Source organism: Gymnoscopelus braueri (genome assembly GCF_963280865.1).
Source record: "Gymnoscopelus braueri genome assembly, chromosome: 17".
In the NCBI taxonomy this organism is placed as follows: Eukaryota; Metazoa; Chordata; class Actinopteri; order Myctophiformes; family Myctophidae; genus Gymnoscopelus; species Gymnoscopelus braueri.
Genome location: NC_137617.1, coordinates 10,987,892 through 11,003,583, shown reverse-complemented (window position 1 = coordinate 11,003,583; position 15,692 = coordinate 10,987,892). Strand labels below are relative to the sequence as shown.

Here is a 15,692-nt window from a genome sequence, read left to right as displayed (position 1 = left end):
CTATAGGCCACACCCCTGCAGGCTGGTCCCCTCCTCCTACACATGAACAGTCCTCTATAGGCCACACCCCTGCAGGCTGGTCCCCTCGTCCTACACATGAACAGAGACCAACACCATTAGAATCATACCAAAACTAGAAAAAGTGCTCCTCGGCGCACAGGTCTCCGCCAGGTCATGTAGAATCGGTCTCCTGGTGGCGCTATAACAGGCCCATGTGAAACATTTGGGGCAGAGGTTCCAATTTTATTATACATTTTAATATAGGAAGTTTTTATTCTCTAGGTGACGGGTCTTGATTGAAGGACTAACACTATATCAAACTCTGTATCTGTAAGAATGTATGTGAATACAACCCTAATTTAAAACAATCCCAGATTGGGCCTGGCATTTGGCATTTTGTTTTAAAATACAAAAGGACTATCCTTTTTTTGTCAGGGTTGGTATGGTCGACTTTAATGGTTTAAAGCATATCTCCCTTTTCCTCTTCATAGTCCTGTTCTTCTCTCCTTTCAGCGCGTCAAAGATGTGCTGAAAGGAAAACATTCATACAGGAACAAGCCCTGTGAATCCCCCTGGACTCATCTCTTTATCTGGGCTGTCCTACAGAACAACAGGGACATGGCTGTCTTCTTCTGGGAGAAGGTAAAACACCTGATGCTCAGAGAAGGCTGAAGGATTTGTATTACATGTACATGTTTAAGGTGTGTAGCGTGTCTGTAACCAGCCCTCTGTCACCGTGTATCTCTATCCCTTTGTCCCTTTGTCCCTCTGTCCATCTGTCCATCTGTCCCTCTGTCCCTCTGTCTATCTGTCCATCTGTTCCCCTGTCCATCTGTCTGTATCTGTCCCCCTGTCCCTCTGTCCATCTGTCTGTATGTCCCTCTGTCTCTCTGTCTCTCTGTCTCTCTGTCTTTCTGTCCATCTGTCACTCTGTATCTGTCCCTCTGTCTCTCTGTCCATCTGTCTCTCTATCCATCTCCCAGGCAGATGAGTCAGTGCTGAATGCTCTGAGTGCTTGTAAGATGCTTAGCGAGATGTCTGTTGAGATGTCGAAGGGGACATATGGGACAAAGATGCGACTTTCCACGAAAGAGCTGGCACAGAAGTTTGAGAACCTGGCACATGGTGAGACCTTCAATAAATCATCAAACTGAAGTTTTTAAGTTGTGCTTCTCTCTCTCTCTCTCTCTGTTTTGCGGAGCGAAAATGTGGCTTTTATTTTTTCGAATTTTGCTTATATTCTCTGGCGGCTACACCTCTGACCAATCAAAATGTATTTATGTATTCATTTATTAAATACGCTAGGCCATCCCATCAAACTCCTGTTGAAGATGAGCGCTATATATAGGCCATTGGTTCTCCCAGTGACACATTGCAAAAAGGTTGAGATTCAACTGCCCTAGGGGAACCCATGACAGCTGCTGAAATTGGGGTAGCCACGACCTTCAACCAAAATCAAAATAGTTGAAGTCTGCTTTAAGTAGCATGTGAGCGGTCTAATCATTGGAAACTGAACAATGGAACACACTGGAGCACAGGCTCCCCCACCTTTTGGTCTGGGGGAGAAAGGCTACCCATCAAATGTACATACAATGCCTGTAACGGAAAAGATACCATGGATCAAATGAAACTGAGTTTAAGTTTGTAAATCGGCATAATAATAACCACTTTCATTCGCTGCCTGTTAGAAAAATAGTTGCGCATGTGCTCCGACTCCTAACTCGGAGGGCTCCGCAAATAATGCAAAGACCACAGCTCCCCCTCTTGTCAAAGCAGTTGTCAATGTTTACAACTTGAGGGGATTATGTGGAACTATTCTTATGGACATTTATTCAGCGTTCTTCTATTGGTACGTTATTTGATATGGAAACAGTAGCCCCTGTTAAATGCTGTTGGACATCTGGGTCTATTATATGGTTAAATCAATTAAATGTATTTAATTTTTTCGGGCTCATGGGCTCCGGCACCTACTAATTCACAAATTAAGCACTGCAAATAGGCTATTACTACTAGTAGTTAATTAACTATTATAGTATTATTTTGATTTGTACACACACACACACACACACACACACACACACACACACACATATATATATACACACACACACACACACGCTGTCAACGCACTGCGACATGCCGTGTCTATAGCTTGCAGATCTGTTCTTTTGGGTAGGGTGGGCGGCTGCGCTGCTTCTAGCCCTGGTTCAGAGCGTTAGTGAGTGCTCAAGAGTAGAGAAAATAAACAAAACCATTTTGCTACTCACAGAAGCAAAGGCTGTTTTGTGTTGTTGAAAGTCTATTCTCGGAGGTGGGAAGCCTCTCAGCACCCCAAAATAAAATATGTCAGCGAGATTATTTTTATTTACTCCACAGTGCCCTCTACAGATTTTGGTTAATGGTAAGTTCAATACTCCAGATCTGTAGAGGGCACTGTGGAGTAAATAAAAATAATTTCCGTCTCGCTGACATATTTTATTTGCTGCCCAAAAAGTGTATTTTACAGAGTAGTTGGGGTGCTGAGAGGCTTCCCACCTCCAAGAATAGACTTTCAACAACACAAAACAGCCTTTGCTTTGGTGAGTAGCGAAATGGTTTTGTTTATTTTCACTACTGTTGAGCACTCGCAGGGCAGCGGAATTCCTTGTACAAGCGCAGAGCGAGGGGTCTTCCAGGGCGTTAGAGGGAACTCACTAACGCTCTGAACCAGGGCTACGCTGCTTCGTCCTCTATGCATGAACCCGAAGTTTACAAATTGTACTCTCACGGATGATCCGATCGTCTGATAAAAATATTAAGCATATGCCAAGTTAACTAAAGGTATATAAATGATGCTGAGCTAAACATGTTTACTTAATTTCGAAGTTTTATAGTTAAACGTTATGATGAAAGTCCCCAGTTCCTCTCACAAAGTGACAGCTGTTGCGCTCGCCATGTTTATGAATGGTTAAAAAAACTAGCAGATCTACAAGCTCACAACGCTTCACAAGCTTGTAGATCTGCTATTTTCAAAAGATTTTAATACATATTAAATTTGGGAAATGGGACATTCTGCATTCCTTTACTTTTGGTATTTTAAGTATATTTAATTTACTTGCATAATGGGGACACTTTAGTGTTTTATTTACCTTGCAGATATCACCTCACCGCTGTAATTTAATTTATAAATATATTATTCAAAAGTTGTATTTGGAGTGGACTGCTTCAGGACATCTGACAGTTGGCTCTGGTATTTTTATGATCCATTTCACTTTCGCAAAGGGTGTTTAAACTGCTGTGTAGCGTAGGACAGCACTACGTAGTTTACGTAGGCTTTACGTAGGCGTCGTCCAGGAGGTCTTCACGTGCATGCTGTCTCGCGAATGTAGTTTTAGCACACACGTAACGCTGTGCGATTGAGAACCTACGACGATGGTATCTCCTGAAGCCAGTTTAGATGGCACGTAGGGCACACACAGCTGCTACTAACGAAGATAGTGCGTGGCGGGGTTGCTACTGCGCAGGTGCGTGGAGGCTCTTACGCAGCTTCTAGGCTGCGCACGAGCTCAAATTCGTTTGGGAAACCCGGCCAATGTCACCTTGAGGGCCTGGTACCTCCGTATGGTCCCCAGGGGGTGTGGGGGACTGGGTCCACCTCGGGTGGGTAGAGACAGAGATGTCCACGAGTCTCTGAGCTCGAGTCCGAGTCAAGTCTCAAGTCTTTGAGGCTCGAGTCGAGTCAAGTCTCAAGTCTTTGAGGGTTGAGTCGAGTCGAGTCCGAGTCAAGTCTCGGGTCTTTGAGGCTCGAGTCGAGTCGAGTCTCAAGTCTTTGAGGGTTGAGTCGAGTCGAGTCCGAGTCAAGTCTTTGAGGGTCGAGTCCGAGTCAAGTCTCGAGTCTTTTTAAAGTCTTTTAAAAAAAAAAAAAAATGGGGGGGGGCATAGATGTAAAAGTATAGACAGGTCATAATAAATCACATTAGATTCACAGATTAGAGATTTTATGTATTTTCCCCACAATTTATTTTCATTCAAATGAAATGTGATTGAACTTGCACTAATAATGACTTTAGTTGATTTTTCACTCTTTAAAATATAGTATTTCTTAATTATTAATAATTACAGCTTGTAGATTGGCTATTTTCATGATTTTTAATTGTTTTTAAATAATAATAAAAAAGGAACATACAAGATTTCCACCCGACAGCGATAATATATAGCCAATATGGTTCTGTATCAGTATATGAGTCAGTTGCAGATTTCATTCTAATTGGCTACTATGCCTGCATATGAATTTCATGGGCCTGGGTAGGTCACCCTGGCTTGGCGGAGATATGCCCTGTTGCGCACACTCGACTCCGCACAGGAGTCCAACAGCAGAGCAGGTGAAAGCAATTCACTTAAACGAGGGCTGTGTTGCGCACCAAAAAACTGTCTAAATGTGGATCCCCAGTTCAAATATGATTCTTTTGGGGGGTCACGGCCTGAAAAGGTTTGAGAACCACAGCTTTTATGCAGTGAACATTACATGAGCGTAGCGTTTACCGTGGTGAAGTGTTGAATATTCACCCAGCTAACCTCGCATCACCAGTCTTTCCACCTCGGAGGAAAGGGTTTAACGAAATGAAAATCCGATGTTTCCTAAACGTGCTGTCACAGATGATCCGACCATCTTATAAAAAATGTAAGCATATGCCAAGATAACTGAGGTTATATAGCTGATTCTGAGCTAAACATATTTGTTTAATTTCGAAGTTTTTATATTTAAACTTTATGATGAAAGGCCGCGGCGGCCACACACATAGCAGCTGTTGCGCTCGCCTCTCCATGTTTACGTTAATGAGCAGCATGAAACAGCTTGACTGAAGCCGGCTCCGCGCAGCGCGCACTGGAGCGGAGGTTTCTTTGCGGGGGGGGGGGGGGACAGGGGAGTGGAAGTTTTTTGGGCATTTCATTCATTTATTTGTCCAAAAAATAAACATAAAATAAAGATTGTCCACGAGTCTTTGAGGCTCGAGTCGAGTCAAGTCTCAAGTCTTTGAGGGGCGAGTCAGAGTCGAGTCGAGAGTCTCGTTTTTGGCCACTCGAGTGCGACTCGAGTCCGAGTCCCTAACTCGAGTCCTCATCTCTGGGTAGAGAGGAGCATGATGTACTGTAACAATGCACTGTAACACCTTCAGCTTTGTCGCTTGTAACGCCTGGCGCCGTCAGCGCCATCTTCATAATAGATAAATACACATTCAGAACAGAATAATAATATTAAAAATATAAAAAAAAAAAAAAAAAGGTTTTTTTCGGGTTTTGGGCCTAACATGATGGAAATAGTCGGGTTCGGGCCGAGCCTCGGGCCGGCCCAGTCGGGCCCAGTTAGGGCCGAGCCTTAATTTTCAGGCCCGTTGAGAACTCTAGCCTGAACGTCTGCCCCAACTGAATCTGCTACCAAACTTCACTGAGGTATATTTTCCTAGGTTTATAGTCCGTTCTTAAGCATGCATAGAGGTACCAAAATGTATTGAAAAATATTTTTTATTTAACACATTGAATGCCAAAAACGGTCCGGACCGTTTTTGAGGGTCCAAACGAGAAGTGCCGAAAACGGTCCGGACCGTTTTTGACCCAATTCTATTTTTATACATGTGGGCCACGTGGGGCGCTAAAACGAAACTTTGACATCACCCAAGCAGTTTCTGAGAAGAAGAGGCTGGATGAGGCTCCATGTCAAAAATCCTTCCGGTCGGCGTTTTCAATGTTATCTCCTTGATTAAAAGCTTAATATCTCCATTTCTTTTTAATGTGGTGGAAACGAGCCGTTTTCGATCGGCGATCACGCTGCAATGGAGGGTCGCGTTGGAAATATTATTGTTCCAGGCGTTAGTCGGGACCCTCCGCCGTCTCGCACGCACGCTTTGTTTACATGCATTTCCGCGTCGGGGCTTCTCACAGCACGAAATGTATAACGCAAGTGGATGGAAGAAATGCTGGCACTCAACGTATAATATTTTAATAAACCTCTGGCACCCAATGTGTTAACAGCCATCTTGGACGCCATCTTGAAAATGACACCTTTCCAGATTTTTTCTTAGATTTTTTGTATGTTATTTAGCATTCCCAATACTACCAGAATGCATCCAAAAACCATTAGATTTTTTTTTGGGGGGGGGGGTAAAAGTGATATTTATTGATATATTAACCCGTAATAGTAATGGTACACCCAAAATGCACAACTACTTAGACAACAGGGAATATCTGATGACTGTATGTCAAAGAACACCCTAGAAAACGTAGGTATATACATTATATGAGATTAACATGTTCAGAAGCTGAGATATGCTCTAATTTGTGTGACGCTGAAGGCATGAAGGTCCCAAAGTTCAACCCCTGAATTTACCATGATCCACACTAAATATATAATACACAACTTTTAATATGTTATTTGGACATTTAAAAACCCTGAATGATTACTATTGCAATTTATTTTGGGTCAAACCATAGCTTGACTGGACAATAGGGGAACCTGCAATAGCGCAACAAAAAAGTGGACTCCCTCCTTCCCAGTCAGACCACACAGGTTTAGAATCCCAAGAATTAAGGATTTATTTAATAAATAAATAGTCATTGTAGATAAAGGTCATTGTACACAATTCCTCAGGGCGGGATCATAAAAGCCTCACAACAAAACAGAGGACAAACTAATAACACAAAAGCCCTCACCCACCCCTACACACACAGATTTTTAACCCATGAACATCATAACAACAATACAGAACGCTTGTTTGGAGGCTGGCTAGGAGGAAGACATTTGAATGCTGGTGCCAGCCAGCTTTATAGTTGAGCTCATCATCACAGGAGCCAATCACCTATTAGTTACGCAGTCACCACTCAATCACTATTCAGACCAGCTGGTACTCAATTAAGCAATATTACACGAGAGGGTGTGCTTTACCGTCATTATTGGAACGCCAGTGATGCGGTCAGGAACGAGGCGAAGCCGAGTTCCGCGAGCATCACTGAAGTGCCAATAATGTAAGGTAAAGCACACCCTCGAGTGTAATATTGCGATTATACAACAGTTACCAACAAAACACATCCAAATGTATTCATATTGTGGAGCAATTCATAATAAAAATGTTTCGCTATTATCCGTTTCCCTGTAAAGAGAAGAGTTTTTGACTGAGACATTAAATAGTCCCTGTAGCAGCGCTATGAGCCTGAGGCACCGTCTCATCAACACAGCTGAGCTATCAATGCTTGCGCAGTGGAATGAATTCCAGTAGGCTATATGCTCCGTTGTACGACCGTGTCACGTGGCCAAAATAACTGATCTACAAGCTGACAACGCGTCGCGATGGCGACGCGTTGTGAACTTGTAGATCGGCTATTTTCGCCGTGCGATACCTGGCGACAAGTTGTGAACTTGTAGATCGGCTATTTTCGCCGTGCTGTTTGAGCGTGACGTCAGGTGCGGACTGCAGTGCGGAGTGATTTATTAATGTGATTAGGCCCGTGCTATGATGCTGGTTTGAAGCACGGCTAGATAGCTATTTCAACCAATTAGATTGCTTGGTCGGAACTACCTGTTGTATAATCAGTCACTCACTCCTCACCACTCATTCACAAACACACCAATGAGGGGGAAAACATACATAGGGCAACACCACATAGGGGAATACATTATGACCCTAGGATCTTGTAGACCAGGCCCATTGCAAGTTGCTGTACCCTGTCCTCTACCCTAAGCCATCGCACCCTAGCAAAGCGAGCAGGGGTTAGATGAGTTGTAGGTGTGAGCAGTAGCCTGACAAGTTTGTTTTGGGATGTCTGGAGCCTTGTTTTAAGGCCTTTATGGTGCTATGGTACCAAGAGGTGCATGCATAGACAAAGTGACATTTGATGAGTGCTCCTGCTAGAGTCCTCAATGTATTCCTACTGACCAGTGAGGAAATCCTGTATGTTGTGTGTGTGTGTGTGTGTGTGTGTGTGTGTGTGTGTGTGTGTGTGTGTGTGTGTGTGTGTGTGTGTGTGTGTGTGTGTGTGTGCGCGCGCGCGCACACGCACACGCACACGCACACGCACACACACACACTACATAATGCTTTTATTGTGTGTGGTATTTTTCACCTCAGATGTGTTGGGTTCATGTTGCCAGAGCGATGAGAAGAAGTCCTTCAAGTTGCTCACCACAGAGTCTCCAGTCTACGGAATAAACTGCTTCCAGATGGCCAAAGCTGTTGAATCACTCCTCTTCTTCAACCATGATGGATTAGAGGTTGGTCCATCTCTGACGGGAGCGTATCTATGTTCCCCAGGTTCTATGTTCCCCAGGCTCTATGTTCCCCACTCAATTAAAAAGAGGTTTTATGTTCCCCGTTTACCTAAAAAAAGGTTCTATGCTCCCCGTTAACAAAAAAGGTTCTATGTTCCCTGCTCAACAAACAAAAGGTTCTATGTCCCCCGTTTACCCTAAACAAAAGGTTCTAGGTTGTTTACATCTCTTAACACACACAATGGAACATAATGGGGAACAAATTCTATCAGAAACTTACGCTAAGGGGCCCGCCCCCTTTCGCCCGGCAGCCATCTTAGTGGTATAGATCACCTCTAGGCAGAGAGCCTGCAGCATAAGCCTTTTTCTACCTGACTCCCACTGACTCCTCCTGACTCCTACTGACTTCTTCTAACTCCTACTGACTCCAACTGACTCCCCCGGACTCCTGCTAACTCCTACTGACTCCTCCTGACTCATCCTAACTCCTACTGACTCCTCCTAAAGGCAGGTACACATTGCAGGACCTTAAAGTGCTCGGGGGGTTATCTGATCGTTAAGCATTACACACTGCAGGAGTTTATTTCTTGAAATCGGCTGTCATAATATCGTTGTGGTCTTCACAACAGGATTGATCCCCGACAAGGGCTGACACACTGTAGGATAGTTCACTAGAATGCTATCTCCAGAGTCAGACCCAATACATACATTTGAGTTTATTCCAATTCATTTTAATCGACGTATCCCGTGATATGCCTCTCTCCCTCTCCCTCTCCCCCCTCTCTCGCTCTTTCTCTCTCTCTCTCTCTCTCTCCCTCTCTCTCTCTCTCTCTCTCTCTCTCGCACTTCAAGTGCGCAGAAGCCGTCAGTGACAGCGTTGCCATGTCCGCTTATTATAAGCGACTTTGGGCTTGTTTTTCTGTAGAGTTGCTTGTAAATATTGGTTGTTGCGGGGTGCATTTTTTGGGCTTATTTGTGTAGTTGCTTATTTGGCCTTGTTTCCTAATGTTGTTTAAACCAGTGTTTTAAACAACACATAATATGTATTTGTCCGCAGACCCCCCTTCTGTAAATATGTTGTGCCATCATAGACCCCCATACAAGATTTGTGTGGATTTGGAAAATATTCCAAAATTTTCTCAAGATTTTTATTTGAAAATAGCTGCGACGCGTTGTGAGCTTGTAGATCGGCTATTTTCAAATATCCAATGTATTTGTAAATAGGTTTAAAGTGCTCAAGTGGCCTTTTCTTGGGCTTGTTTTCATAGACCTGGTTGCTTATTTCTCTCGCAACATCTGGCAACGCTGTTCATAACAGCGAGCACATGCTGCGCACACACACACACACACACACACACAGAGCTCGCTCTTGCTCTCACTCTCTGTCTGTCTGTCTGTCTCTCTCTCTCTCTCTCTGTACAATTCCTCTAAAATAAACAGCCCACCAGGCTCGCTCACTCTCTCATTTTGTTTTATAATGTTAACTTAATACAGGACTGGACGGTAATATTGCGGGACTGTTTGTTGTGGTCAGATCCAGCGACGCTCCCCTGGCCACGGTGGCTGTAATGTGCTCTCATTGGCTGTAGCGTGGATCTCCTCGCAGACCCTTTCATAATGTATGATACTGTCCGATCTCCTGTCTGGGACAGAGCTGAATATCTAACATGGTAGTTATCTGAAAACGGTCGGAAAGCCGTCGCAGAGCGGATAATCGCGGCCACATCGTCTCGCGGAACCTTTCACACAGAGCGAGCATTATCTCGCAGATCAAAGGCCGATCTGCGTCAGATCGGGAGGTTTTGTCGGCGAGCGCCAAAAAATGTCGGCGACAGCAATCTCGGACCAAATCTCCTGCAGTGTGTACGAGCCCTAACTCCTACTGACTCCTACTCTGAGTCAGGAGGAGTCGAGACTGCCCCTTAGCCTTATTATATCATGAACTTTGTTCAGAAAATCCACCATGATAACACTGTTATAATGTGATTATTATATAGTTTTGTGATAAAAATGGAAATGTTGATATCGATATCTATATACTAGAGATATCAATATATCGATTTATATTGATATCTCTACTGTAGTTGGCCAAAGGCCAACAAGAGATAAAGACATTAATAATTATTGCTTACAGAAAATAAGTGTATAATTCATTAGCGTTTACATTTAATCTACATGTGTGCTCATTCTATGACATAATTTAATTAATACATAAAAGGTCATATGATTTAACATTTTCAAAAAATGCCCGGCTAAATAATGGACAATATTAAAATGAAAAGGCTATTATGAAAATGTAAATTAAATAAGGCTAATGCTTTTTAATCTTAAGCTAATACACGCCATGTATAATTCAATAGCATTTACATTTCATCTCCAGGTGTGCTCATTCTATGACCAAATGAAAAAGCTAAAGAAAATGTATTCCTTTATCATTTTCAAATCCTATTTTCAAATCCAATAATAGTAGGATTCGAAAATGATAAAGCAATGTCATTTTCTTTAGCTTTTTCATTCTGAAATGAAATGAAAAATAATGAGCACACCTGGAGATGCTATACATCCATTCGTGTCTCAAAAAATGATAATAGCTAAAGATTAAAAAGCATTAGCCTTCTTTAATTTACATTTTCAAAATGGCCTTTTCATTTGAGAATTGTCCAATATTTAGCGGGACTTTTTTTTTTTTTTTTTTTAATCAAATGACCTTTTATGTATAATTTAAATGCTGTCATAGAATGAGCACACCTGTAGATTAAATGTAAACGCTATTGCATTTCACATTGATTTTTGTCTAAAAAAATGCATTCATTTCCTGAAGATTAAAAAGCATTTCTCTTATTTAAATAGAAATTTCGAATTTGCCATTTCATTTGAATTCTGGCATCTATTCGCTTCCATATACATCTAATCTAAGATAGCATCAAAGCCAAATATCTTTTGTATCTTACAACCGACCCTCTCTGCCTCAGGTATACGTAGTTATTTTGCACAAGCTGTTGTTGATAGTGTAACTAGGCTACACTTGGTTGGTAAAGTCCAGATGACAACAATATGACTATGACGTTAGTGAAATTCATATTTATGCAGTATTTATATTATGTTTGTTATTAGTGTCTATTTGTCCTCTGAAACAATTGGTTCACTTGTCCTTTGAGCTTGTATAATTTCATTTATTTTTGCGTGTGAAGCACATTTTAACTTAGTTTTTAAAAGTGTTTTATAAATAAAAGCACTTTAAACTGAAGATGAACAATGTTGATGATCATTTAAATGAATGAATGAATGAATAAATAAATAAATACAATATTGTGTCGTATCGACATTGTGAGCCCAATACCGTGTATCATATCATATCGTATTGTAAAATTAGTGTATCGTGACCTAACTCTATCCCCTAAATAGATTTAGAGTAATTTCAAATACGTTTTCAAAACAGCTGTCATGGCCTGACGTCGACACTTTAAAAACAGACAATTGCAAATAACTAATTGGTTTAAAAAGATTAAAGTGGGTATAAATATACAGTACATGGGAAATCGATCTATATGATCACTTGTTATGTATTTAAACCTTTTTTAATGTCAAATCATTCACTCTGAAAATGTAGGCGTCACGTCATTGACCCTGTGTATATGATTGGTCGAGGGACAGACCGGAACAGTTGATATCAACATAGATGCATTTTTATCACAAAACTATATCATAATCACATTAGTAAATGTGTTATCTTGGTGGATTTTCTGAACAAAGTTCCCGGAAAAAAAACTGCACTTAATGTCAGCTGGATTCAAAACCTTCTGGAAAGGATATAGGCTAATTGCCCAGGGCCCACCATAGATCACCCAATAGTGATTTCTCCCCATTATGTTCCGTTGTGTGTGTTTAGAGATGTTATAACAAAATATGAATGCTACTGCTGTGTTTCCTGCATTTTTGGGTGAGCAGTAGAACCTTTTTACGGTTGAGCAGGAACATAGAACTCTGGGAATATAGAACCTTTTCATGGTTGAGAGGGGAACATAAAACCCGGGGAACATAGAACTGATGCTAGACGAATCAGCTCTATTCAAAATGAGTCGTACTTTGTTTGCTCCCACCACCCCAGCACCACCACTCGGCTCTGCTTGGCCTAAGGGTTCTGTTTCCCCTGATGGGGTTTGTTATAGTATATCTCTGCGCTCTTAAATGGTTTTCTGCTAATGTGCTGAGCAGGGAGTAATGTATAGCACAGCCTTAACGCCAAGATCAAATATAATATTCAAACTTGTATTTACATTTTATGAATACGATGTTTTCAAGCTATTAATGGTCTTAATCTATTCGTGAGCAGTGGTGGGAAAAGTACTCAAATGTTTTACCTAAGTAAAAGTATCAATACTGCAATGTAGAAGTACTCTGTTACAAGTAAAAGTCCGGAATTCAAAATGTACTTCAGTAAAGTACAAAAGTATTGTTATCAAAGTACCAAAAGTAGAAAGTACTCATTATGCAGAATGTCCCGTTTCACAAGTTTTCAAATGTATAAAATGTCTTAAAATATTTTGAAAATAGCAGATCTACAAGCTCACAATGTGTCGCATCGCGACGCATTGTGAGCTTGTAGATCGGCCGAAATGTATATAGGGCTGAAGTGGTTAATAATGTATGTTTTGTAATAATAATCAAAATCTACAAAGTAACTAGTAACTAAAGTTTTGTGAGTTATCTGACTGATAACGAAAGTCTTTCCCACTTTACTGAGAAGACAGACTATCCAAATGAGCACATGGAACAGTTTTTACCTGCAAAACGAATTATCCCCTTTAGTTCTTCTAAGAAATGGTTTTGGAATATACTGTAGCTTATGTAAATCAAATTACCCTCAGTAGGCCTAGTTAAATTACACTCAACTGTGTGTTACATTAACACAGACATGACAAAAAAACTGACCGTTCTGCTTCACAGTCTGTGCTGTCTCAGGTTTGGTGGGGTAAAGCCAAGACATGGCAGAAATTCCTTCTCAGCCTCCTCCTCCCCTGCATGGCTCCAGTCTCTGTCTTTGTGGGCAATACAGTCATGTACATCCTCTTCCTCTTCTTGTTTGCCTACATGCTGCTGGTGGACTTTAAGCCACCGCCCCCTAGTGGGCCGTCCATCAGTGAATGCTGGCTGTACTTCTGTGTGTTCACCTTCTTCTGTGAGGAGATCCGACAGGTGAGTGGAGGGAGCTTCTCTCTCTCTTATTGCATTTCCTGTGTTAAAGGTTTAATGACATTCACTTTTACACCACATTCAAAGTCTTTGTCCTGGTCCTTCAAAAGTGTACAAAAAGTTTTAAGTGAAAATTCCATTCCAGTGATCCATGGCAGGTGTTTTTCTCTCACATTTCTAAAGCCTTTTCAACTGCAATGAAAAAAGAAATCTTTGCCTGCGGGTGTCGCTGGTGAGGGATTTTGCCTGTCAATCATCGCCTCTGCTCCGCCCCCCCCAAAGGAAAGGATAGGGGAGGGGAGGGGCGAGGAGGAGAGTGGGCGGGATTAATCGACTGTGACCTCACTGTCGAAGGGCCAAGCTCAGATTACTTTTCAGCTTAGTTATTCAGAAAACCCCAGACCACAGAAAATCCACTGAATGTTCTAAGTTCAGGTTTTTTGGGTGTAATTGAGGTCATAAAACCCCAAATAAAACATTGAAAATAAAAAAAGTGAAAATGAATGTCATGATACCTTTAACACACTCTCCCACTCATCCAATAAATACCATACACAACAGTGGAATGAGGTTTGAATCATATGTCATTAATATAACAAATAAACACAAAATTATAAAAGAACAAAACCTGCCTTTATTTAAATACAAATAAAACCAATATTCACCATTATTATATATTATTATTATCAGAATATAAATTATGTTTCTATTGGCAAGTTTGCATGTTTGCATAATGTGGCTACAGAAAATGCAATATAAAGAATGTCAACTGCGTTTTAGGTATTTAATTTAGCTGATTTTGACTATTTTGAATCTTCATATTATAATGTTTTGTCCACATTGTTGAGGAGGCTCTAAGTAAAATGATTTCACTGCCTGCAATGTTGCCACAGCTGTAATGTAAGTGCATGTGGCAAATATTGTCCTCTTAGAGCTGATTGTCTATCAACTGTAATCTATCAACTTAATTCAGTTTGATATATGTGTTTAATTACTTTCAGGCTTTATCTGTGGGCTACCGGTACATGAGTTTCTGCCAGAAGATGAGGCTTTACTGTAATGATTTCTGGAACAGATGTGACCTCATTGCCATCATTCTGTTCATTATTGGTCTCATCTGTAGGTTGGTACAGACATGTTTTCCTTTATTATTTACTATAGTACTTGAAGTAAAAAGGGAGTTATAATAAATACAGAAACCGTAATAATAATCATCTAATCATAAACTAGGAGTTTGATTAAAATGTGTTTTCTTCTGCTTGTGTGCTTCAGGATGTTCGAGTGGTCCTATGAGTTTGGACGATGTGTCCTGTGTATCGACTACATGGTCTTCACACTCCGTCTCATTCACATCTCTGCCGTTCACAAAGAGATGGGACCAAAAATCATAATTGTTGGCAAGATAGTAAGATATAAGACAGATATTAGTGCTGTTTTATTACACGGCTTGGTTGAATGTTTGATTCTGATTGGTCAATCACTGAATTCAGTGGTGTGTTATTTTTTAATAATGACCTCTGAACTCAATAACAAACCGCTGTCTAATCAAAGACTCAGAGCACCTGCTGCGCTGCTTGATTTTGTGCCGTATCCAACATGGTAGCCATGTAAACAAACACGCTCAAGAATGTTTTTGAAACATTTGAAGCGAGAAATAGACAATAGTAGAGCAGTTTGACTCCCGTTTTTGAGCAAATCGTGCACTTTTTGTAAGAAGCGTGAAACTTTCAGCATAGTTAGTATATGCCATAATGTTTATTTTCAGACGGGGAGGGAAGTCAGATTTGACCTCTGAGGACCGAGAGGTCAAATCCAAAATGGCCGCTAGTCCAACTTAAATTTGGAACCGAACACAGTAGAAAAACGTTTAAAGTATAATTTCCAACTAAATAGGGGATGCCTTTTCATGTGGTAATACTTTCGAGATCACCAGATTTCAAGGAAATGCATTTAGGTCGAGGTCAAGGTAAAAAAGTGTCCAAAAATATGTAGTGATTTCCTCAGAATCAACAAATGGCAGTGCAACAATCAATGGTCTCTTATATAGGCAACACCAACAATGACACACCTGATGTGGTTCAGACAATTAATTTATTAACATTCCTCTAGTAGAGGGCAAGGAACTTTATGCAACTAATGGGAGTGGAGTCCTCTGTTCTCCTGCTGATTCAAACTTGGCCTGCCCTGCCCCATGTTCGCAAGAGGAGGCTGACACTCGTCTGCTTCTGCATGTGGCAGATGCTGTGCAAAAGGGGTGTAA

The 15,692-nt window shown here is 41.2% G+C and overlaps 2 protein-coding genes across 2 annotated transcripts in view; both read left to right on the top strand.

Moving 5' to 3' along the window:
• The window catches only part of LOC308104950 (transient receptor potential cation channel subfamily M member 4-like), a gene marked incomplete at its 3' end in the record, with an annotated part of 74,685 nt that overhangs the window by 19,227 nt on the left and 39,766 nt on the right, over nucleotides 1-15,692 (top strand). The window lies entirely within an intron of this gene.
• The window catches only part of LOC308104951 (transient receptor potential cation channel subfamily M member 4-like), a gene marked incomplete at its 5' end in the record, with an annotated part of 40,713 nt that overhangs the window by 15,900 nt on the left and 9,121 nt on the right, over nucleotides 1-15,692 (top strand). The window contains 6 exons of the mRNA XM_080455590.1: nucleotides 514-642; nucleotides 984-1,125; nucleotides 8,100-8,242; nucleotides 13,187-13,435; nucleotides 14,434-14,555; nucleotides 14,705-14,837. Of these exons, the coding sequence (XP_080311716.1) occupies nucleotides 514-642; nucleotides 984-1,125; nucleotides 8,100-8,242; nucleotides 13,187-13,435; nucleotides 14,434-14,555; nucleotides 14,705-14,837 (918 nt within the window). The remainder of the gene's footprint in view (nucleotides 1-513; nucleotides 643-983; nucleotides 1,126-8,099; nucleotides 8,243-13,186; nucleotides 13,436-14,433; nucleotides 14,556-14,704; nucleotides 14,838-15,692) is intronic.